Genomic DNA, 22,496 nt, shown 5'->3' with positions numbered 1-22,496 from the left:
CAGCCTCATGGAGATGTTGTGAGGATTACTTAAGATAATGAAATACTAGGCCAAATGTGCTGAATAAATGGTAGCCAAAAACGAAAAACAAACCCTGCATGTCAAGTTGTCAGTGGCGCTTTCCCTAATTTCACTTTCCACACGTCTCCCTGATTCGGAGAACTCCAGGCCAGGAGCTGGCATAGAAGATTCTTAAAAGTCTCACCAGAACTGGGCTAGCAGGGCCTGGAAGGACTCCCTTGACCTAAAGATACCCCATAATCTGCCTCTTAAAAGCCCAGAGGCTTTGCAGTACCTTACAATTGCAACCAGAAAATTCTGCCTTTGGATTAAATTAATTTCTCCAATTGAGGCCAAAGTTTTGGTTTCCTTTTGCTTTTCCATCACTCAGTAGATGAGCCCTTGAGCTGATTATAATTTCTTGCTAACAATCCTGTCTGGCTTTTTGGAGCATGTGTACTGAGGAGTAATGCTCAGGAAGGGGGGGCGGGGGGAGAACCAGCCTGGCACAGTGAAGGAGGTGTAGATGCTGCACTGATTGCCGGTGTGGACCCAGGCAACCCACTGTCCCTCAGCTGCCTCATCCACACAACGGGGATGCTGCCCTGTGGACCTTTTGAAAGCCCCTCTGGCCAAGCATCCATCACCGCCAGCTTTCTGCACAGCATTTGGGGTTATGTGAAGCTTGAGACCAGGAGAGCCAAGGAAAGCAGGGCCACGTCTGTTTTAGATGGCAGCTAAATCCCCAGCCATCCCTTCTCCCAGTGAAACTACCCCGCCCCTCAGTGAGATTCAGCCAGACTCCAGAAATCATCTGTGGCTTTAATGGCTGTGCGCTCACGTGGGTTTTGTGATTCCCCCAGGACTGGATGTTGCAGAGGACACTCCTCACAGCCTGAGGTCTGCCCTCAGGCACTGGCGATCTACTGGGTTGGCAAGTGGTTTTAAAAACTGGTAGTTGGATTTCCAGGAAAGCGGTTAGATTCTTCAGTTTCAGTTTCACTGGTGGAAAATAAAGGGTTTAGCACCTAAATCTGTACATGTCTATAAGTAGTTTAGCTGATTTCAATCAATCAATCAACAAATCCCTCCATCGTAAATGATTACCTGCACATGCCCTGCCTCCCTGCTCCCAGTTCCCCCGGTCCCCTAGGGCTCCAGCCCTGTGTGATACCAGGATTCCCCCATCACAGAGTTCTGGAGGGTAGGCTGATAACGCTGCAAACTTAAACCTCCCTGGCTGGGTAGGAGGAACGGGGATTGGGGACGGACACACCTGCAGTCAGGTGAACCAGGGTTCTGCGGCTAAAGACTGAAAAACACCATTGCCTCAAGGCATCTTTCACAGAGCCTCTGGGGACCATCTCCCTAGGCCTGTGCACATAGGCATGCGCACAAACCCAAGAATTCTTCGTAAACACCCTGAGGCTCATCCAAGGACTAGATGGTCCTGCTCCAATTTGAGGATGGACAGTGCAATGAGAACGTGGGCTTTGGAGTCAGACCAAGCCAGGTGTGAGTTTTGACCCTGTGGGGAACTCCGTTACATCATCTAGCCTGGATGATCTTAACCCTTTCCTGGGTTAAGAACATCTGAGCTGAAAGGGATTGGGGGAAGATGGCAGCTCCGCACAGCCATACACATACCTGTACCTCCCTCCCCCCTCATACACACACTAAGTAATGGCTAAGAAACTAGGAGAAGAAAAACAGGGAATGGACCATCGAGGGGCTCCGGCCTCCAGTCCATGAGGAGTGTCACGTGTGGCACAGAGAGGACCCAGCCCAGAGGGGAACCAGAACCAGAGTTAGGAGGGCCGGTCCAGTCCAAACTGGCGGGTGAACTCTTCAGCATTCTTCTTGAATAGCTCCGGGTTTTGTGTCAGCAGATCAGCAAGTTCCACCCGCAGGGGCTGCCCCAGCTCCGGTTTATTCACCAGCCCGTTGAGGGCCTCCAAGACTGGGGAGAAAGACCAGATCAGGACATCAGGGCACAGGGAAAAACCCTGGGCACGGAGGTGATGCCGCCCACTCCCAGATCCCCCTGGTAACTCCATCATCACTCCTTGGATGACCCCCAGGAAGGTTCCCTCTCATGGGACAGCTCTGCAACCAAATCGAATGCCCCTCCCATTACCTGGCTGGGGATGCCCAAAGCCTTGGTTATTTCAGAGGTTTTCTAACTACAGTTTCAGAGAAGTTGCCCCTGATAGGGGTTGGTGAGATAAGTAGGGTTCCTGGGTTCCACTCCCATTTCAATAAGAATGGCTATTTTACTCTGTCTTATATTAGGATTCCAAATAAATTTTTATTTGGGAAAAAGGGTTCTGTGGTTAAAGACAGAAAACCACCACTACCCCATGGCTCTTAATCTTCCTTTGGGGGCCATCTCCCTAGGCATGTGCATATGTGCATGTGCACAAACACATTAAGAGTGCTTCACAGACAGCCTGAGGCTCATCCAAGGACCAGCCATTCTCCCCCTCAAGGATCCTCGTTTCCTGGGTTAAGAACTTCTGAGCTGAGAGGAACTGTAGGAAGATGGTGGCGCAAGAGGCTCCAGGAATTGAACTGACAGTAGTTATCTGAATCAACTATTTTGAAACTCTAGAATCTAAGGGAATGCTGTGCATCATCCAGGGAAAATCTGGATGAAGAAGCTGGTAAACTGCAGGAAATATTAGTGAATTTCACCCTCCCTGCAGCAGCTACCATCCCCCAGCCACATGGCAGGCAGCAGTGGGGAATGAAGCCCAGGCATCTGGTACGGCTTGCTGGTGCCAGGATGGGCTACAAGGGCCTAGACCTCCAAAATCTGAGAGTGGGTCACTGATTTTGATCAGCTACTTCAGATGGCTGGGGGGCTGACTCGGAGGATGGCCACTGTTCCAACCCCCGTCAGGCAAATGTAGCAGAGGAGTCCTAAAGAGGAAGTTTCTGTTTTTCCCTCTTTTCTCTTTGTGTTCTCCCCATTTGGGAACAAAATAGTTTGGAAAAGTTACAAATTGATGATTCCAGACTCCTCCCTCCCTCTCTCTCCCTCTCTCTCCCTCTCTCTCTCTCTCTCTCTCACACACACCCCCCAAAAAAAAAAACTCCAGAAGAGTGGGAAAACTAAATTTCCAGAGTTATGCAACATAATACTCAGAATGCCCAGTTCTCAACTGAAAATTACAAAACACACAAAGAAATAGGAAATACAGCCCACTCACAGGATAAAAAGAATTTGCCAGAAATCATCCCTGAGGAAGCTCATACATTGGAATTCTTGGTCAAGGACTTTAAATTAACTGTCTTATATGATCAATAAACCAAATGAATCCATATTCAAGGAACTAAATGAAATTAGGAAAATGTCTGAACAAAATGAAGAGATGGAGATTATAAAAAGGAACCTAACAGGATCTAAGATGGCGGCACAGAGAGGAGTGGAAGCTAAGCAGTCCCCCGGGAACAACTTAAAAACAAACAGAAACAACTAGTAAATAATCTGGAATAACTGCGGGGGGACAAATGTGACCATCCACTCATCATACACCAACCTGAATTGGGAGGAACGCCTGAGATCACAGCATAAAATCTGTAAGTAAAAACTGCAGCTCCAAATTGGGAGACCCCTCCCCCACAGCCTGAGCTACAAAGCCTTGTGGTGCCAGAGAGAAGCTTTCTCCCAGCAAGCGAATATTAGCTCAGCTGAGCTCCAACTGGGGTTTTAATTAGCAAGTGTGAACTGCTCACTACAAGGTACAAATTCCCAACAAGTAGACAGAGGCTTTAGGTGACAACTGACCTTGGAGAGCCGGAGGGTCGCCTCGGACTAGCTCTGTTCCTTTTTCAACTCAGTGGAGAAAGCCTCAGACATTTTCAGTTCCCAGTTCTGGTGACCCAGACAAGGGTATAGCACAGGCAGAGAGAGACCACTGAAATGCTAATGACCTCCCTCTAGGGTGTCTATCTTCTCTAAGAGGAAAGGGGTGGGGTCCAGCTCTACTACCTACCTTTCATTCAGAACTTATACCATCAAGAATTATAGGCTAACAGGCACCACCTGCTGGGCAGAACAGCACAGTGACCAGAGGCATCACAGGGTGTACCAATTTTCTAAGACACACCCTCAGGGAAACTGGATACTGAATATTTCTTCCTTCTGGGACCTTAGGCCCTTCTGCCCTGATTGGGGTAACCAAGGAAACCATGCCTAGACAACAGAAAACTACAACCTACACCAAGAAAAATGAGGTTATGGCCCGGTCAGGGGAACAAACTTGCACTTCAACTGTGATGCAGGAATTGAAACAACTAATAGTAACTGAATTCAAAAAGTTTAGGGAAGATATGGCAAAAGAGATGAACTGTATAATGAAAACACAGGACGTACATAAGGCAGAAGTTGAAAGCTCAAAAAACCAACTGGCGGAATTTATGGAAATGAAAGGCACAACACAAGAGATGAAAGACACACTGGAAACATACAACAGCAGATCTCAAGAGGCAGAAGAAAACACTCAGAACTGGAGAACAAGGCACCTGAAAGCCTACACACAAAAGAACAGATAGAGAAAAGAATGGAAAAATACAAGCATTGTCTCTGTGAACTTAAAGACAAAATGAAAAGCAAGAATTTACATGTCATTGGTGTCCCAGAAGGAGAAGAGAAGGGAAAAGGAGCAGAAGCAATAATAGAGGAAATAATCAATGAAAATTTCCCATCTCTTACGAAAGACATAAAATTACGGATCCAAGAAGCACAGCATACCCCAAACAGCATAGATCTGAATAGGCCTATGCCAAGACACTTAATAATCAGATTATCAAACATCAAAGATAAAGAGAGAATCCTGAAAGCAGCAAGAGAAAAACGATCTATCATATACAAAGGAAGCTTGTTAAGACTGCGTGTGGATTTCTCAACAGAAACCATGGAGGCAAGAAGGAAGTGGGGTGATATATTTAAGATACTGAAAGAGGAAAACCACCAACCAAGAATCCTATATCTGGCAAAACTACCCTTCAGATACGAGGGAAAGCTTAAAATATTCTCTGAGAAACAGACAATGAACGAGTTTGTGAACAAGAAACCTGCTCTACAGGAAACACTAAAGGAAGCACTGCAGACAGAAAGGAAAAGACAGGAGTGAGAGGTTTGGAAAACAATTTTGGGAGATAGTAGCACAGCAATGTAAGTACACTGAACAAAGATGACTGTGAATATGGTTGAAAGAGGAAGGCTGGGATCACGTGGGACACCAGAACAAAAGACGAATGATAACGACTGGGACTGTGTAACTCGGGGAAACCTAGGATGCTCAACGATTGTAATAAAAGGTATAAATATGTTTTTACATGAGGTAGAACAAATGAATGTCAACATTGCAAGGTGTTAAAAATAGGGTGGGACTGGGGGAAAATACAATTAATGCAAACTAGAGGCTAGAATTAACAGAAACATTGTATTATGCTTCCTTTAATGTAACAAAAGCAATATACCAAAGCTAAATGCATATGGGGGAGTGGGAAATAGGAAGGGTATGGGACTCCAGGATTGGTGATGTTGTCTGACTCTTTATTCTACTTTAGGTTAATGCTATCTTTCCTTTTGTCACCTTCTAGCTATGAAGTTTTTTTGTTTGTTTGTTTGTTCTCTCTTTCTCTTGCCTTTTTCTTTTGCCTCTCTGCCTTCTTTGACTCTTCCTCTGTCTTTGTGGAAGAAATGTCCTTATATAGAGAGTTGCGATGGTGCTCAATATATAAATACGTGACTATACAGGGAACCAATGATTGTTTACTTAGGACGGAATGTATAGTGTTTGAACAAAACCATCTTAAAAGAAATGGGTTGATGAAGAAACCTTGACGGCACTATACTGAGTGAAATAAGACAGACACATAAAGACAAATATGGCAGGGTCTCACTGATATGAACTAATTATAATATGCAAACTCATAGACATGAAATATAAGTTACCAGGATATGGAATGAGGCTAAAGAATGGGGAGTGGTTGCTTATTATGAGCAGAATGTTCAACTAGGGTGAACTTAAATATTTGGAAATGGACAGGGGTGATGGTAGCATGTAATGAGAATAACTAACAGTGCTAAAAGGTGTGTGAACATGGTGGAAAGGGTAAGCTCAGAATCACACGTGTCACCAGAAGGAAAGCTGGAGGTTAAAAGATGGGAATGTATAAAACAGTGAATCTTGTGGTGGACAATGTCCGTGATTAACTATACAAATATTACAAATCTCTCTTACGAACTAGAACAAATGTTATGTCACTATAACTAGAGGTTAATAATAGAGAGGCATATAAGGAAAAAATGTATACCTATTGCAAACTATATACTACACTTAGTAGTATTTTAACATTCTTTCATCAACAGTAACAAATGTACTATACCAAAACTATGAATCAATAATGGAGGGGGGGGGCATTGTTAGGGGTATGGGAGGATGTGCGTTTCCTTTTTTTTGTCTTTGTTCTTTTCTGGAGTAGTGAAAATGTTCTAAAAATTGAAAAAAAAAATGTGTTGATGGATGCACAGCTGTATGGTGGTGCCGTGGGCAACTGATTGTATACTTTGGATCTTTGGATAGTCGTATGGTATCTGAACAATCTCAATTAAAAAAAAAAAAAAGGAACCTAACAGAAAATTTGGAGCTGCAAAGTACAGTAATTGAAATAAGAAACTCATTAAATGGGTTCACCAGCAGATTTGAACAGGCAGAGGAAAGGATCAGCAAAATTGAAGACAAGACAATGGAAATTATCCAGTGTCAGAAGCAGAAAGAAAAAGTAATGAAGAAAAATGAACAGAGCTGAGGAAACTGTGGGCCACCATCAAGAATACCAATATATGCATCACTGGAGTCCCAGAAGGACAAGATGGAGAAAGGAGCAAAAAAAGTATTTGAAGAAATAATGGCCGAAAATTTCCCAAATCATAACAGTGGATGGATTTCTCATCAGAAACCATGGCAGCCAGAAGACAGTAGGATGGTACATTCAAAGTCCTTAAAGAAAAAACCTGTCAGCCAAGAATTCTATATTCCGGAAAAATTATCTTTCAAAAATGAAGGAGGAAAAAAAATGTTTTAAAGTGAAGGAAGAAATTAAGACATTTACAGATAAACAAAAGCTAAAAGAGTTTATCACCAGAAGACCTGTCCTACAAAAAGTGTTAAAGGGAGTCCTTCAGGCTGCAATAAAAGGAAGCTAAACAATAACTTGAAGCCAGAAGATGAAGTAAAGAACAATGGCAAAGATAACTACCTGTGTAACATAAAATCCTGCATTATTGTATTTTTGGTTTGTAACTGCTTCCCTGCCCCACATAACTTAACAGGTGAATGTGTAAAATAACATTTTAAATCTATATTAATGGGCATACAATGTGTAAAGACATACTCTGAAACAATAACAGTATCAAGGGGAGAAATGGAGATATATAGGGATAGAGAGTTTGTAGAACTACTGAAACTAGGTTGGTACTGGTTGAAGCAAGTTGTTATTAATTTAAGATGTTAAAAAGGTAATCACTAAGAAAATAACTTTAAAAATATAGAGAAAAGGAAAGAAGAAAGGAATCAGAATAGTATACTACAAAAAAGCAACTAAATACAAAAAAATAGAGGCAGCAATGGAGTAACTGAGAAGCAAAAAAACATACAAGGCATACAGAAAACAAATAGCTAAGGGGCAGAAGTAAACCCTTCTCAGTTATTACCTTAAATGTCAATGGATTAAACTCCCCTATTAAAAGGCAGAGATTGGAGAAAAAGCATGATCCATCTATATGCTGTCTATAAAAGACTCACTTCAGATACAAAGACACAAAGAAACTGAAAGTAAAAGGGTGGAAAAAGATACTCCACACAAACAGTAATCAAAAGAAAGCTGGTGTGGCTATATTATTATTATATTATATATCATTATATTATATATTATATTATATTATATGCCTATACTATTGTCAGACAAAATAAGCAAAAAAAAAAATTACAAGAAACAAAGAAAGATTTTATATATTGATAAAAGATTCAACCCAGTAAGAAGATATAACGATTATAAACATATATGTACCTCACAACACAGCCCCAAAATATATGAAGCAAAAACTGACAGAACTGAAGGGAAAACTGCCTAATTCCACGATAATAACTGGAGACTTTGATACACCACTTTCAATAATTGAGAACAATTAAACAGAAGAGCAATAAGGAAATTGAGGACTCATACAACGCTATTAAGTAATTAGACCTAATGGGCAGGTATAGAACATTCCACCAAACAACAGCAGAAAACACATTCTTCCCAAGTGCACAGGGAACATTTTCCAGGATGGACCATATGTTAGACCACAAATTACATCTTAGTAAATTAAAAAATACTTATGTCATACAAAGTGTCTTCTTGGACCACAATGGAATAAAGCTAAAATCAATAACAGAAGGAAAACTGGAAAATTTACAAATATGTGGAAATTAAACAACATACAATTAAGCAACCAATGGATCAAAGAAAAAATCACAAGGGAAATTAGGAAATATCTTGAGACAAATGAAAATGAAAACACAACAAACCCAAACTTCTGAGATACACTGAAGGCAGTGCTCACAGGGAAATTTATAGCTCTAGATAACTACATTAAAAAAGAAGAAAGATCACAAATCAATAACCTAACTTCACACCTAAAGAAAGTGGAACAAGAAGAGCAAACTAAACCCAACATTGGTAGAAGGAAGAGAATAATAAAGATTAGAACAGAGATAAATAAAATAGAAAATGGGAAAATAATGGAGAGAATCAACAAAACCAAAAGCCATTTTTTTTTTTTTAAAGATCAATAAACATCAACAAACCTTTGGTCAGACTGACAAAGAAAACAACATAAATACTAAAATCGGGAATTCAAGTGGGGACTTTACTACTGACATGCTACAACATGGATGAACCCTGAAGACAGCGTGTTGAGTGAAATAAGAAGGACACAAAAGGACAAATGTTATTATATGATTTTTCTTAAGCAAATTCATAGAGACAGAAAGCAGAATAGTAGTTACCAAGGATGGGGGGGAATGAGAGTTATTGCTAAATGAGTTTAAGTTTTGGTTTGGGATGATGAAAATAGTCAGGAAATAGATAGTAGTGAAAGTTACACTATTCTCAATGTACTCAGTGTCAAAGAATTGGTTAAAATGATTTCGTCATATATAAATTAATTTTTTAAAAAAAGAACTGAGCTGGTCCAGAAGCACGATAGACAATACGCTAATCAAACCCACAGGCTCTAGAGCTGTGTTGTCCAATACAGCGTACTAGCCATATGTGGCTATTTAAATTTAAATTTAAATTAATTAAAATGAAATACAATTAAAAATTCAGTTCCTCAGTCACACTAGCCACATTTTAAGGGCTCAGTGGCCACCTGTGGCAAGTGACCACGGCATTGGACAGTGGAACTACAGAGCATTTCCATCACTGCAAAAAGTCCTGTTGGATAGCACTGTTCTAGAATCGGCCAGGTCTGGCTTCAAACCCTAGCTCTCACTTGCTAGCTGGGTAAGTTTAGGCAATTGTGTCACCTCTTATACGCCTCAGGGTCTTTGCATATAAAACAGGGTTCATGATAGCACTAACTCGTGGGGTTGCCGGGGGGGATTCTATGGAGTTGGTGAGCAAAGCTCTTGGCACAATGTCAAAAGTGCTCCATCAGGTGATGGTGCTTATCACAATCAGGTCAATCCTCTTGTACTGGATTGAAGAGTGGGTGTCCCTCCAAATTCATGTCCACCCAGAACTTATCCGGAAATATGGTCTTTGCAGATGTAATTAGTTAAATTCCGATGAGGTCAAAATGGATTAAAGTGGGCCCTAAACTCAATGACTGGTGGCCTCTGAAAGGGGAAATGTGGACACAAAGACAAAGACAAGAGGAAAGACTCCAGTGCTGCCACAAGCCAAGGAACTCCTGCAGCCATGAGAAGCTAGAAGAGGCAAAAATGGATCCTCTCCCAGATACTTCAGAGGGAGTGTGGCCCTGCCAATAACTTGCTTTCAAACTTCTGGCCTCCAGAATTGTGCAAGAATGTTTCTTTGGTTTTAAGCCACCTACTTTGTGGTGACTTGTTACAGCAGCCTAGGAAATGAATACATCCCTCTTCACTGATGCCCAGAAACAAAGTGACTTGCCCAAGGACCACAGATGGAGCAGCAGGTCTTCTTATCTCAAGCCCTTTCCTCACCAGCCAAGCTCCATCCCTCTCTCCAGCGAACCGTGGCAAAGTCCCTCTGTCACAACTGCCCAGCTGTAGGAGCAGATCAGCTAGCCGGGATCTCAGGAGGCAGCCATCCTATCTAACGACAGCCTCAGCTGAGACCCAGTCTTTGTCTCCTCCCCTTTTGGGCTTTCCTCACCCCAAATCAGTCCACTAACCCCTGTCTAGTCTTGGTCCCTGCCCTTTAGGCAAGGCCCAGCCCCACCTTGGCAGGTCTTGGTGCAAGGCTTCCAGTTCTCGTTGCTGATGATGGGCAGGCACACCTGTCCATTCTCATCCACGTTGGGGTGGTAGATCTTGGTTGTGAATTTCAACATGGGGGGCTTGAATGGATAATCCGGAGGGAAGATGATGCACAGGCTGAAGGCCTTAAGGTTGTAGGGAGGTTGGTCCTGTGGAGAGAGAAGGGGTCATGTTCCGCTTGGAGGCATGGCTGCTCTGAAAAAACCGCTTTCCTCCTAGAGCTCTCATCTGTTTTTCCTCCCCCCGGCCCCCAGCCCAAGGTCCCAGACACCCTCTGCTCCACTCTTGGGAAGAACCACAGGTGGAGTGTATGGCTGGGTCTGAATCCATTCAGAAACTGACCACGGAATAGTGGAAGGTGGAATCACAAAAGAGCCCAGGAATGGGAGTCAGAAAGTCTGATCCTGGCTTTTGCTGTGTGACCAGAGGCAAGCTGCCTCCCTTCTCTGGGCCTCAGTTTCCTCACCTAAAAAATGAAAAAGTCTTTGTGAGAACTATGGAGGAGGAGAAGGAGACAACATCCTCGGTGACAGGGTTAGCAAGTACAGAAGAACGTTGTCACTGGGGTGGTGAGGAGATAAAGAAAATGAGGAATGATAAGAACTGGAATGACTGCAGAAGGACCTCCCGATTTAGAAGACTGAAGACTTTCCTGAGCACCTACTCTGTGCCACCCTTTGCTAAGGGCTTGGCATGTATCAGTCTATGCAGCAGAGTAGAAAGGTTACATGGACTCTGGAACCAGCCTCTGGGTGTGAACCTTGGCTCTGCCACTCACTAGCTGTGTGGCCCTTGGCAAGTAACCTAACCACTCTGTGCTTCAGTATGGGGATAACAATAGACTTACTTCTTCATAGGGCTTATGTTAAGATTAAACAAGTTAATTTGTGCCATAGGCTTAGAGCAAGGACTGACACGTGGCAAGCACTGCATATGCATCAGCTACGTGATACGTGTGGTGAAGCTCACAACTATTAGCATCTCCATTTTCAGAAGAGAAAACTCGAGTTCAGTGCATGTAAGTAACTCGCTACACAGCTAGAAAGTTAACAGTGCCGGGATGGGTACCCAGTGCTGTTGTCTCAGCATCTCCACACGTGACCCCGACTCTATAGTCCTGGAAGGCTGGAACCCCAGAACTTGGGTGACCCCAATAGAGAGCACCGCGGCCTTTAGGCTGTTCCAAAGCACCTAGTCCTTTCAGAACCATCTCTGTTGAGAGGATGGGGAAAGGACAGCCAGATGGACATAAGTAGTGAAGCACCAAGTCAAAGTTTTAACAGAGTTTTCCTCCTTAGCAGGGGTCAGAATGGAAGCCATAGTGTTCTTGGCTGTGTCTAACAGATGAAGCAAATCAGGGGCAGAGAAGAAAACTGTCTCAGCTTTCAAGCTCTCCATAATAAGAAAAGGCTAGGATCTATACATGGAGACAGTGCCAAGGGCTGGGGCCTCAGAAAAGGATGGGGAGTGTCTGTGTGTGCCAGTCTACAGAGGCTGCTTGTAGGGTGTCCCACGTCTTAACTGAGCAAGGAGGTAACAGAACGGTGGAGCCGAGAGCTAGAGGACCCGCCCCAGCTCTGCCTTGAGTTGCGTGGCTTTGAGCACATCACTCTGCCTCTCTAGGACTCAGTTTCCTCATCTGTAAAATGAAGGAGGTGGATTCAACAGGGGATTTCATATTGCCCCTAAAGCACTGCTGAGAAAGTTCTAGTTCCTTCTCAGTTCTGAATTAAATAACACACATACAAAAAAAGTTTGAAAGCCATCTAACTTTCATGAAGTGGCTCAGAGAGGAAACTCTGGAGTCGACTGAATTCTAGTCCCACCACCTTATGTTGTGACCTTGGACAAGTGAGGATTCCATGTAACCACAAAGAGGGAATTCTCAGTAAATGTGGTCGTTTCCTACTAGCCTCAAAAGGTTCATCCTGCTGTAAGTGTCTTTGGCCACCAGGTTACAACTGAGGCCATCTGGGTGAACGTGTGGATTGAGACTGGGCCTTTGAGGGGGACATTGTTTGCTCATTCCTCACACCTTTCCTTGTTCCCCTTGCCCAGACAGCCAACCATCCCCTCCTCTATGCCTTCATTGGGCATCTTCAGATCCCCCTGGCTATTCTGCATCAAGCTTTGGTCCCCTAGCCCTAGAATCCTTCCCAGCTAGCATGCTTCTTCAGGACCTGTTTGGCTGGAAGGTCTCTGGTGAGTTCCTGGGCCACACCTACTCATGTCAATCATTGGGATCCTCTAATTTCACTGTATTTTCTCAAATGCGACCTTCTGTAGATTTTCCTATGACCCCTTTTCCTTCTGACCTGCTCCTCCCCACTTGATGCTTATCATCTCAAAGCTGTTCTCCTTGGAGATCTAATCAGTCCCTGGAGTTTCTTCTAGCATCTTCTTCCCCTTGACACCTGAGGCCAGAGCAGGTATCTTAGTCCAAGACAGGTAAGTGAATTGCTTCAACCCAGCAGCCCAAGGGACTTGATAGAATGCTCAAATATTGACTCAACTCAAGCACATTATCAACTCTATTTCTCTGGGCTACAGGTCAGTTAAAAGAGAAGAGGTGGCACAACGAGGTCACCTGCATTGCTAGTAAAAAGTCCAAATCCTAAATACGATGAACTGTTCCCTTTACATTCCAAAGAGCTTTGACTAACCAAAAGTTTAAGTTTTAGTTTTTATTTCCAAGTAACCAAAGGCCTACAGATGAATCTCTCAAGGAAAGTATTTTCAGTCACTAATAATTAGATGACAAAACAGAGATCTTCCAGTCTGATAAGTTCTTTGGAATATCACTTTCAAAGGTAAATTTTAGCAAAACGATATCAAATAATAAATATAGAAAACTCAGAACAGTAAAGTTGAATTTTCTGTGCTGTCATAAGGAACAATAATTTTCAGAAATACAGTCTTTAAAGGAAAACTAGTGAGACTAAATATTGTTAAGATGCCAGTTCTATCCAAAGCGATTTATAGATTCAATGCAATCCCAATCAAAATTCCAATAGCCTTCTTTGTAGAAATGGAAAAGCTAATCATCAACCAATATGGAAGGGTAAGAGGCCCCAAATAGCCAAAAAACATCTTGAAAAGGAAGAACAAAGTTGGAGGACTCACATTTCCCAATTTTAAAACTTATTACAAAGATACAGTAATCAAAACAGCATGGTACTAGCACAAGGACAGACATACAGACCTCGGATTAGAATTGAGAGTTCAAAAATCAACCCTCTTGCGTTCAGCGTTTTCACTGTTTTGTCAGTCTTACCTAGTTGCTGCAAGGGAGAGGGTAAGCCCACTTATGATTGTGCCTAGGAGCGACCCTCCCCTCTTCCCCTCCCGAGCCTCTTTGTTGCTCAGATGTGGCCCCCTCTCTCTCTAAGCCCACTCAGCAAGTGAACTCACTATCCTCCCCGCTATGTGGAACGTGACTCCCATGGGTTGAATACCCCTGGCAATGTAGGAAATGACTTCTGGGGATGAGCCAGGACCCAGCGCTGTGGGACCGAGAGGATCTTCTTGACCAAAAGGGGGAAGAGATGAAGCAAAGTAGGGTTCCAGTGGCTGAGAGATTTCAAATGGAGTCGAGAGGTCACTCTGGAGGGTATTCCTATGTGCTATACAGATATCACCTTTTAGTCTTTAGTGTGTTGGAATGGCTACAGGGAAATACCTAAAGCTGTCAAACTGCAACCCAATGACTTTGATTCTTGAAGACAATTGTATAACTATGCAAATTGCATAGTGTGTCTGTGTGACTGTGAAAACTTGTGGCTCGCATTCCCTTTATCCAGTATATGGACAGATGAGTGGAAGAATGGGGACAAAGCTTAGATGAACAATAGGGTGGAATGGAAGGGATGGAAAGATTTAGGTGTTCTTTTTTGGCTTTCATTTTTATTTTGGAGTAAGGAAAAGGTTCAGAATTGATTCTGGTGATGAACGCACAACTATATGATGGTGCTGTGAATAACTGTACACTGTGGATGACTGTAAGGTGTGTGGATATATCTCAATAAAACTGTATTAAAAAAAGTAAGTGAAAAGTGGGGGGAGGTGGGGAATGGGATGTTTTGGATATTCTTTTTTATTTTTATTTTATTTTTTGGTGTAATGAAAATGTTCATAGTTTGACAGTGGTGATGAAAGCACAACTATATGACGATACTGTGAACAACTGATTGTATACTTTGAATGACTGTTACGTCATGTGATTATATCTCAATAAAATTGCATAAAAAAAATCAGCCCTCTTGCATTCAGTGTTTTCACTGTTTTGTCAGTCTTACAACGGTGTACATGAAATGATGTATGTCAGGGAACAACTGGAGCCCTACTGGGCTGCACGGGATTTTGAAGGGCTGCCTCTGGGCTCGGCAAAGCGTATCATGATTGATTGTCAGTGCGGGACTGGATACAGTGGGACCTGGGTACCTGGGCCACTTATATCCCTGGCCGTCATGCTACTCTGAGCCATTTTCAATTTACTGCTTGCTAATTGATTTTGGCCTAGGTATGTGACTAAACCCATCTTTAGGAAAATAAGTAGAGGGGTTGTACCATAAGCTATATATGCAGCAAGGGCTTATCATTTGTATAATCATATGTTTTTAGCTGCAGATTTGAATAGAAATTTTATAATTCAAACTTGTTCAACCATCTTGATTGCTTAAAAATAACAACTGAAATTTCAAATGTTAATTCTGTACTTGATGTCACCTTTAAGTGTAAAAGTTGAATATTTACAAAATACTCTTTGAGTTTTGGATAACACTTACTTCAAAACTTGAAAATAAAATGAGAAAACCTCACCAACAGAAATTTTGTAAATATTGGTTTTATTCTTCACTTACTTTCAATGAAAAAGCCCTCGTGCCACCAAAACTTCTTTCGTTTTTGAAAATCAGTACAGAACTCAATAGCCTGATTAGTTTTCTAGACAACTGCTGAATAATTTATTTTGCTTTTTTAAAAAAAAAACTGAGATTTTCTATTTTTATTACTTTCTTTTTAAAGCAGCCATATCCCCTCATATTTTTCATAAAAATCTAAGCTATATGCAGTAGTCCCAAGTATCTTGTATTTATATTTGTTCTAAGTGTTTATTTCATTAAAATTTTTTCAGAAATAAGTGTACTTTTAAAGATAAAATAAATTTAAATAAAGACAAGATGAAACAATCATGGTTGTAGCAAAACAGTCACTTAGAATGTTCTGAATCTTAACAAGGGAAAGTGAGAAAGCATTTAGCAGCCAGGGATACCTACTGTTTAAAAACTCAATTCCTTTATTTGTAGGTCATTAAAAGATGGATAGCAATTTCTCCTACAAGTAGAGACTGATTGATTAATTGTCTAATCAGTTACACTACAATAAACCATGGAAAAAAAGTGTTCTTGAAAGTATTTTTCAATTCACAGATTTCTGCAAAGATATGCGGGTGTTTAAAAAACAGAAAAAGTATGCTAGAATTGGAATAAACGAAACCTTATCTAAAGCCTTAGCAACCTTGAGTTTTGGGTAACACTTACCTCAAAAAAAAAAGTTTTAAATATTCCATGTTTGTTATTTTCCCATTCAACTAACTAGTTTATTAAATCAGCCACATGCTCCATTCAGAAGTGGCTGATCTGTAAGCACTTCCTTATTTTCAGACAGCACTGTGTTTCAATAAATTTAAAGAAGATTCAAAACTATGTTAATAAGAAGTGCATGTAAAGAAAAAAAATACAACTTGCTTTAGTACAAATATTTTTAATTAAAAAAGTCAAAGTCTGCATTAAATCAGAAAATCAATAAATCTGAGTTATACAAGCTTTCTATATACTTAAAATAAAAAATCAACCCTCACACCTATGACCAACTGATTTTTGACAAGGGTGCCAGGTCCAATTGGAGAAAGAACAGTCTCTGCAACAAATGGTATGGAAAAAATTGAAGGTGGACCCCTATCTCACATCATATACAAAAATTAACTCAAAATGGATCAAAGACATAATATAAGAACCAAAACTATAAAGTTCCTAGAAGAAAAGATGGGGAAACATCTTCAGGACCTTGTTAGGCAATGGGATTTTAGACTTTATACCAAAAGCACAACCAACAAAAGAAAAAATTGATAAGTGGTACTTCATCAAAATTAAAAACTTTTGTGCATCAAAGGACTTTATCAAAAAGTAAAAAAGGCAACCTACAAAATGGGAGAGAATATTTGGAAACCATTGTTTAATAAGAGCTTAATATCAGAACTCCTGTAACTCAATAATAAAAAGATAAACAGCCCAATTACAAATAAGCAAAATAGGAAAATTGACATTAATCCAAATATATATATACAAAAGGCCAATAAACACATGAAAAGATGCTCAACATTTAGTCATTAAGGAAATGCAAATCAAAACCACAATGAAAAAAAAAAGCTACAATGGGACACCATTTCATACCACTGGAATGGCCATTATTAAAAATAGCAAGTGCTGGCAAGGATGCAGAGAAATAGGAAACTTTGTATGCTGTTGGTGGGAATGTACAGCCACTGTGAAAACTAGTTTAGTGATTCCTTTAAAGTTAAATATAGAATTACCATACAACCCAGCAATCTCCCTTGGAAGCAGGGACTCAAACACATATTTGCACACTGATGTTCATACAGGCATATTCATAATGGCCCAAAGTTGGAAGCAACCCAAATGTCCACCAACCAATGAATAGATAAAATGTAGTATATACATACAACAGAATATTATTTGGCTGTAAAAAAGGAATGAAGTTCTGATGGATGAAACTTGAAGACATTTTAAGAGAAATAAACCAAACAGAAAAGGATAAACAACGTATGATCTCACGTATATGAAATTTGCAGAACACGCAAATTCATAAAGTCAGAAGCTAGAATACAAGTTATCAGGGGCTGTGTGGGGGTGGGAATGACAAGTTAATGTTTACTTGGTAGAGTTTCTATTTGGGGAGATGGAGAAGTTTCGGCAATAGATGATGGTGATGGAGGCATAACTCTGTGAAGGTAATTAGCAGCACTCAATTGTGTACTTGAAAGTAGATAAAATGGGAAATTTTAGGTTGAATAGAAGATACCAGGAATAAATGCAGCATAGGACTGTACAGCACAAAGATTGAATCCTAATGTTAAGTTATAAGTTACAGTTAATAGTATAATTGTTTCATCAATTGTAACAAAGGAACCACACTAATGCAAAATGTTAATCATAGGAAAAAACTGTGTGAGAAGAGGGAAATGGGAACTCTATACTTTCTGCATGATTCTTCTTTAAACTTATAACTGCTCTAATAAAAAAATAGTTACTGAATGATGAAATTAAAAAAAACAACTGAATATCCTTGTTCTTAGAAAATGCACACGAAATATGTGTTCAGAGCATGATGTATGCAATCTACTCTCAGACATTTGGAAAATAGACAGGCAGATGGGTAGATTGATAGCTAGATGGATAGAGAGACTGAAACAGCAAATGTGGCAAAATATTAAATTGGTAGATATGGGTATCGGGGGTGGGGTGTGTTATAGTTCTCTGTATGAGGTTTGTATTATTTTGGCAACTGTCCTGTAAGTGTCCAATTGTTTCAAAATAAACTATTTTAAAAAGAAAAAACTACATTTCAGGTTTGGGGAAATAAATTGTACCAACTGTGGGAACTTGAACGTCCCCCCCCGCCAAACCCCTTGACAAAGGTCTGGGAGATTTTCTCTTTTTTTCTTTTTCTTTTTGATGCTGTTTATCTGCTAAAGGGGTGACAGCTTCTGTGGTGGGCTTGGTGGCTACAGCTTGGAGGAAAGTATCTCCCACTAAGTCCAAAGGCCTTTTAGCCTCTCCACCAGCCTGCCTGGGCCTCAGAAGCAATCCATCCAAATGGAGACCCCTCCACCAATGAATATTTCCAATAAAAGGACGCTAGGGTAGGGACAATTCCTGCCCAGCACTTACCCTCACTGCCCATGCCCCTGGCCTAAGCCTCCCCCAATCCCAAGCTGCGATCCCCACGGCCACTCACAGGCAGGAGAAGCATGTGCCACACCAAGACGTTAGCGTCGTCGCTGAACAGGTTCCGCAGATACCGGGGAGGTGACCTCTGAAGATCCTCCAGCTCCTGCAGGGGGCACAGCAAGTGGGCAGTCGGCCTCGTCTTCCCTACTGCAGCCCCTTCCCTGGCCCCAGCACAGTAGAGGGCAGAAGCCAGCCAATGCAGAGCCCCCAGGTAATGAGCACTGGGTGTGTGACAGGCATGGCGCTGAGTACTTTATGAGAATGCTTTGATTTCAGCCTCACCACAGCTCTGTAGGTATGAGATGCAGGAAAGACCCAGAACACTTCTCTCAGATTCAGCACGGGAGAAAACTCTCCCAGGTACCTGACCTGTGCCCTCTTGCCTTCTTCCTAGAAAATCACCAGGTCTTAATTCCCTCCCTCCCTTCCATAAGCATCTGCTGAGTGTCCCACGGGACAACATGCTCATGGCAGAGTGGGTGGCAAAGACCCTGTCAAACTCTACCCGCCCAGGGCTGGGGAAAGTAAATGACTCTACACGCCAAGCAGAGAAACATGGGGGCAAAGAGTGTCTCACTTCCTCAGAAATGTGGCCCAATCACCTGGACACCACTGAATTCTCTCAACAGCCATTTACTGTGCATCCTCTATTGACACCTGTCTAAGACAGAGCCCAGTCCTCAGGAACTTCGTTGGAGTCATGGAGGAAACATGAATGCAATGACATGTAGATACATAATGGGGAGGGAGAGGTGAGGGGAGCAGCAGGGAGTCACAGAGGCTGCATGTTGTAAGCTGGGCCCTACATAAATAGGAGTCTGCCATGCAGAGAAGGGGAAGGGCACCAAGGCAGAGGGCCCAGGCAGGGCAAATGTGTACAGTGCATCCCATGGAAGGTTAATAGTTATTTCAGGAAAAGGGTTCCATGGCCAAGTTAGTTTAGGAAACACTGGGCCAAGCCAATTTCTTTACAGCAGGGCTTCCCAGAGCCTTCATTGCAGGTCACGAATCTCCACGGTGTGTGCAATACTTCTCAAACATATTTAACCAAGGAACCTTTTTGGGGTCCATTCTGTGCAACTACAGAACCTTTAAAAAAAAGGAGATAAAAATACGTTCAAGGGTAGGTCATATCCCTCTGGTATACATAGTAGGTATAGACCAGCAATTCTCAGCTGGGGCTTTTACCCCCAGCGGATACCTACCAATGTCTGGAGACATATTTGGTTGTCATAATGTGGGGTGAGTACTACTGGCATCCTGTGTATCTCACCCCATGAAGAATTATTTGGTCCAAATGTCAATAATGATGAGCTTGAGATTGGGCAAACACAGCCCGCAGTTGGGAAAGAGCCCTTTAACCCTCTGAGCCATGTGAATTTTCTCTGCCCCCCTCTCTCCTATCTCTCAGCCAAATCCTCCACCTCCCTTCATACCAACGAACTGCTTCTGGTGCCTTCTGCACAAGCGTCATTTATCTTTATCCAACTAGAAGGAGGATTTTCTACTATAAGTTCAGTGTCATCTGACTCTTTGGTAAGAACGAAGTGCAAGGTGAAAAAGAAAAGCTCTGGAATGGACATTTTCCTGACTTTACTATAACTGGGAACATTTAAGACTTTATATGTTATAAAAGAGTTCTGCCAAAATTTTCCCAAAGGCTGCAGATGCTGAAACCAAGCTAGGACACACAGTTCTTTTCTGAGGCCTGTTAGGAAATAGCCAGACTTAAAAGGAACAGAAAGTGAAAGCACGGAAGTCATTGAGAAAGCCCGCAGTTTGGACCCAAGCAGGCCTGGCTCGGTTCCCAGCCCCTTCACTTCCTTATTGGGTGATGCTGGGCTTACTCTCTCTGAGCCTCATTTCCACATCTGCAAAATGGAGGTGCTATTACTTACGCCACATGGTAGCTGTGAGAATTAGACGAAATAACTGATGTAAACTGCCAGTGCAACAAATCCCATCTCTTTGCCACTTGGCTGAAAGAACCCCCTGCCCCATCTCCAGCCAACCTCCAAATTTCAGTTCTTTCCAGCTGAGCCTGCTCTGAGTGCCCCAGTCAGACGGCATCTTCTTCTTGGAGGCTGAGAATAGCAGGTACCCTCCTTCAACCCCTCAAGCTGTCCTTCTACTCTGCAGACTGGAGGGACACTTCTGAGAGACACAAAGGAGGGGGGTGGGGGTGGACAGTGGGGTGGTGAGACCCACTTCACCAGGACTGCCTTTCCTCCCCCATCTAGCTCCATCTTCTGGCTATACTCCAGTTCCCCAAACATCCTGGAGATCCCCCACCACCACCACCACCACCATCCTTCCAAACTGCATTTAAAATTGTGTCCCTGATTAGAATGAAAGCTCGGCAAGAGCAGGGATGTGTGTCTGGCTTGTTCACCTCTGCCTCGCTATCTCCTAGAAGTGGGCACACAGTAGGCATTCAGCATTTGTGGAACGAATGAATGAATCAACACCCACCACCATCTCCAGGAGGTCTACGAGGTCACCTTGGCATCTTTTCCTCCAGAGAACGCCCAGGGAACTCTGCCCGGAACTCCTAGTCAGCATCTAACGCTTCTTTGGACTTTAGTAAGAAAGGTATCAACCTAAGCGATGGGCCACAGGCTATTACTCCAAGGCAAGGACTTTGTTCACTTTTATCTCTGCTCAGAACCCTCCCTCTCCCCCACCATACCCAGCAGAGTGCGTGCCACTAGGAAGTCACCCAGGAACGCTTTCTGCAATTGTTCCCTCAAGTTTCTGGCAGGAGAAGTGAAACTGAAACCACCTTGGGGTGGGGGGGACCTGAGGTGGGCTCGTCCCCATTCTCAGCACAGCTCAGGGGGCCACGACACCGCCCCCCACCCCGGCTCCGCAAGAACCCCTCCCCCAAACCCCAAGTCTGGCCCCCTCTCGCAGACCTACTCCTCCCCTGGGCTGGGAGGCGGGGATGTCAGGGATTCGGCCAACCCTGGTACCCACACGCTCTCGCAGAGCCCGGGAAGGGACGCGGGGAGGAGGGAGTGGGGGGGCGCGGGCAGCCGTGGGTCATCCCACTCGCGGTTACCTTCGCCACCCGCTTGCTCGCCGTCATCTCGGGACCGAGTGTGGGCTCCGGCGGACACCAGCGGAACTGTACGCAGACCGACGGCCCGCAGGCGCCCCGCCCGGGGGAACTCCACCCCCGGGACCCCGCCCACGCGCCGCTCCCCCCGGCGCCGACGTCCGGGCGGTGTAGACCCGCTCCCCGCCGGCTCCGCTGAGACCCCCCGAGGCTGGCGAGAGGAGGCCCCGGCCCCGGCGCGGGGGGCGCGGATCCCGGGAATTCCCGCTCTTTGTCCTCGGAGCGCGCGGCGGGGCCTTGAACCCTGGGTGTCGCTGGGGGGCGCCGTGCACCAGGCAGCGGGCGCGCGGGGGCGCCGGGCTGGGGTCTGCCCATCCGGGTGCGGGTCTCATCTCGGCCGCTGCGGCCTGCGCCGGAAGCTCCTCGCCATCAGCCTCGCTGCCCCTACCGCAGATTCCCGTTCGCCCCAAGTGGAGTCGGGGTGCTTGCCGTGCACTCCAGCTCCGCGACCCGTCTCCAGACGGCCCCCACCGTCGGACCGCCGCCCTCAGCCCCTCCTCTGGACAATTCCCGGAGCCCCCTGGACGAGTCGCTTCCCCTCTCGGAGCCCAGTGCCTCGTCTCTACAAGCAGGCGGGGGGCGGCGTAGACTAGGTACCCTCAAGGGCCCTTCCCCTGGGAGTTTTTAATCCTTCGTGCTGTCGGGCAGCCGGCGGAGGAGCTGCAGGGACGTTGCCCCTGGTTGATCGGTGAAAGGCACCGCAAGGCGGCCCTGTTTGGTTCAATTTTCTCTTGCTTTGGGGGTTCGGTCATCCATTTATTTAGTCCTTTAATAGGCTTAATGTATATAATAAGTGTCTACCACATGTCGGTTTGGAAAACAGTTGGGTGG

At 43.7% G+C, this 22,496-nt stretch overlaps 1 protein-coding gene across 2 annotated transcripts; it reads right to left on the bottom strand.

The window, feature by feature from the left end:
- Nucleotides 1-802: 802 nt before the first annotated feature.
- UBE2L6 (ubiquitin conjugating enzyme E2 L6) lies at nt 803-21,756 on the bottom strand. 2 transcript variants are annotated; one of them, XM_037838397.1, is made up of 4 exons: nt 21,609-21,756; nt 18,555-18,650; nt 10,483-10,669; nt 803-1,960 (listed from the first exon to the last, which is right to left on the bottom strand). In XM_037838397.1, exons 1-4 carry the CDS (start codon nt 21,633-21,635, stop codon nt 1,809-1,811), a joined length of 462 nt encoding a protein of 153 aa, XP_037694325.1. In that variant the 5' UTR covers nt 21,636-21,756; the 3' UTR covers nt 803-1,808. The 2 variants fall into 2 exon arrangements, with proteins under 2 accessions (XP_037694325.1, XP_037694326.1); XM_037838398.1 differs by lacking the exon at nt 21,609-21,756 and adding an exon at nt 19,520-19,558.
- Between the last annotated feature and the right edge of the window lie 740 nt (nt 21,757-22,496).

The sequence above is a fragment of the Choloepus didactylus genome, chromosome 6 (genome assembly GCF_015220235.1).
Source record: "Choloepus didactylus isolate mChoDid1 chromosome 6, mChoDid1.pri, whole genome shotgun sequence".
Classification (NCBI taxonomy): Eukaryota; Metazoa; Chordata; class Mammalia; order Pilosa; family Megalonychidae; genus Choloepus; species Choloepus didactylus.
The sequence above is the reverse complement of the archived record's forward strand: the minus strand, read 5'-3'. Positions and strand labels throughout refer to the sequence as shown.